The 2,862-nt window shown below is 37.1% G+C and overlaps 1 protein-coding gene and 1 long non-coding RNA gene across 2 annotated transcripts; one reads left to right on the forward strand and one right to left on the reverse strand.

The window, feature by feature from the left end:
* LOC118743794 (protein ALP1-like) lies at nt 1-1,212 on the forward strand. The gene is made up of 3 exons (XM_036476558.1): nt 1-46; nt 105-482; nt 561-1,212. Exons 2-3 carry the CDS (start codon nt 175-177, stop codon nt 1,210-1,212), a joined length of 960 nt encoding a protein of 319 aa, XP_036332451.1. The 5' UTR covers nt 1-46; nt 105-174.
* Nucleotides 1,213-2,262: 1,050 nt separating this feature from the next.
* Nucleotides 2,263-2,649, reverse strand: LOC118743697. Its single transcript, XR_004993492.1, has 3 exons — nt 2,558-2,649; nt 2,396-2,503; nt 2,263-2,341 (listed from the first exon to the last, which is right to left on the reverse strand). It is a non-coding gene; the product is annotated as an uncharacterized LOC118743697 (long non-coding RNA).
* Between the last annotated feature and the right edge of the window lie 213 nt (nt 2,650-2,862).

Raw genomic sequence — 2,862 nt, forward strand, 5'->3', positions numbered from 1 at the left:
GCGCCACTCACCACCCGTGTTTATAAGACGTAATATTCAATTGGAGGTAAAAGAGTTTATATTAAACAATTATTTGTTGCTAACAACATTATTTTTTTTTTCAGATACCTTGCTTTTTATCGTTCCGGCCACCAGATTCGTTGGTTTTCATAAAGTTTCATTTGGCAGTACAAAATGTTGACTCGAAATGCTGAACAAGTTTTGAGAATTTTCCTAATTTTAGCGAAAATGCGTAAATTAAAACTGCGATTAAAACAGAAGCGCCGATTTTGGGTTCGGAAATTGTACTTAGAGCGACACAAATATGGATTGTTTGAAAGTTCATTAAGAAACTTGGCTGCAGATGAGGAGCAGTTTAACAAGACATTAAGAATGCCCTTTTCGTTATTTAATGTGCTGCACGAATTTCTGGAGGCTTCGCTGACCAAATATTCAATCAGAACACCAATATCGAGCCGCTGCAGACTATTTATAACCCTGATGTAAGAGAAAATCGGTTTTACTTAATAGTATACGTATAATTTTCCATATATGTATCTGGTTTTATTTTTTTGTTGCAGATATTTGGCTCACGGTGGCACTCGGCAACTCCACACAATAGTTCACCAGATCGGCCTGACGACTTTCAGGAAGATTACGTTGGAGACATGTATGACCATATGGGATCTGTTAGCTGACTGCGTTGGTTCCATCGACGGAAAGCACATTAATATTACCTGTCCAGCGAATTCAGGGTCGATGTACTATAATTACAAAGGCAATTATAGTATCGTGCTTTTGGCCGTATGTGATGCCAATTATACCTTTACCTGCGTTGACATCGGAGCATATGGAAGTCAAAGCGATGGCGGTGTCTACCACTTTTCAAAACTGGCAGATGCTATTGAAAATGATAGGCTCGGCCTTCCACATGATCAGCCTCTGCCAGGAGAAACCGAGCCATTTCCACATTATTTAGTAGGAGATGCTGCTTTTCCCTTACGGCGTTATTTAATGCGACCATATCCGGGTAGAGGTATTCCAGAAGAGCAAGAGTATTTCAATAAAAGACTCTCTCGTGCAAGAAGAGTTATAGAAAACGCATTTGGAATACTCACTGCCAAATGGAGAATATTGAGAACGACGCTATGCATGGCCCCGAAAAATGCAGAACAAATAGTGATAGCTTGTATTGTCTTGCATAATTTTATTAAGCTTCCGTGTGCAAACTAAGTAGCAAGCGATTTTGTTGATCGCTACGAAGAGGATGCCACCATCGCTGGCTCATGGCGAAACGAAGTAGTTCCATTGCCCTCAATAAGTAGGGTGTCATCGAACCGAGGCAGTTCAAATAATTATGATTTAAGGGATGCTCTGAAGACACATCTTTTTAACAATAAAATTTAAATAATTACTACTCACTGAATATGCTTTGTTTTTATTATTTAAGATAGAAAACAAAAATTTGAACTCACAGTATGAGGGCACTTATTGGTAATGTTTTAAATGTCGTCGCATCTTTCAGGTTTTTAAATTAATTTTTGTTCAAGGTAAGTATGGCGTTAACATAACATATATTTCATTCAGTCTTTTAAGTTAAAACCGTTTTACACAGTATAGTGGTTACAAACAATATACCTTTCAGTCAAACCTTTGAAATCAAACTGGATGTCATTTAAATTTTTAAATTTCGTAAATTCAATTTTTATAATTTATATATTGAGCATAGACGTATTGAAGTACGTCCATTTGAAAATCTAGGCGGCTCTCTTCTGGGACCTTCTCAAACACTTCGCCAATCGCACCCAAGAAATTGTTGTGTGTGTTTTTTTTTTGACTATCCACAAACTGACTTACTTCGTTGACTAGATCGTTAAAGGCGGCGTTCTCATCGTTTTTTTTCTTTTGTCTCTTAGCCGGCGTTGGGGCAGTGGTTTCTTGCTCTTCTATTATAATGTTCCCACTCTCGCCTATTTGGAATCCAAAGGAAGTATCCAGTATATCTGGTTCTTGTCCGAGAACTTCTGGCGTTTGGGAGACGATGTTTGTTGTTGTTCTTAAAATATGTACATATAAATTACAATTTAAAATATAAATACTTGTTGTACAAATGTAAAGTACACTTACTGTCTGGGCGTGACCGTGTCTTTCAAAAACAACATAGCATCGAAATAAGGCCAAGTTCGTCTCTGAAGTATAAGAAAAAAAATAATGTTGTTAGCAACAAATAATTGTTTAATATAAACTCTTTTACCTCCAGTTGAAAATTACGCCTTATCAACACGGGTGGAAGTGGCACAGCCAAATGCAACTTTATGAATACCAACGAATCTGGTGGCCGGAACGATAAAAAGCAAGGTATCTGAAAAAATAATTTTGTTAGCAACAAATAATTGTTTAATATAAACTCTTTTACCTCCAGTTGAATATTACGCCTTATAAACACGGGTGGAAGTGGCACAGGCAAATGCAACTTTATGAAAACCAACGAATCTGGTGGCCGGAACGATAAAAAGCAAGGTATCTGAAAAAATAATGTTGTTAGCAACAAATAATTGTTTAATATAAATTATTTTACCTAAAATTGATGAAGAACGCGATAAAAACTGCACACAAGCAAAATCGACGCGAAAAATTGAAATGTCAAGAGTTGTCAAAAGCCTACAGCGCGCTGTCAAATAGAGATTTCGGCTAATCGATACTTTAAAGCGCTTCAAGCAAGTGAAGTAAAGCTGCCACTAGGCCAACTTTCATACATTTTAGTAGATTTTAAAAATTGTTTGACAGTTCTCAAAGCCAAGCAAGCAAAGCAAGCGTGCATTGGGCCAATACCTTAAGCGTTAGTATCCGTAAGCGGGATTGAAATTCCAAACCAATTTCGCT

Source organism: Rhagoletis pomonella, unplaced genomic scaffold (assembly GCF_013731165.1).
Source record: "Rhagoletis pomonella isolate Grant_MI unplaced genomic scaffold, Rhpom_1.0 Rhpom_scaffold_00007, whole genome shotgun sequence".
NCBI lineage: Eukaryota > Metazoa > Arthropoda > Insecta > Diptera > Tephritidae > Rhagoletis > Rhagoletis pomonella.

Bases quoted from the DNA above. Each gene is read 5' to 3' on its own strand.
- LOC118743794 (XM_036476558.1), top strand. From the start codon at position 175: ATGTTGACTCGAAATGCTGAACAAGTTTTGAGAATTTTCCTAATTTTA. The intron at 483-560 runs GTAAGAGAAAAT...TTTTTGTTGCAG, and splicing joins AGACTATTTATAACCCTGAT to ATATTTGGCTCACGGTGGCA.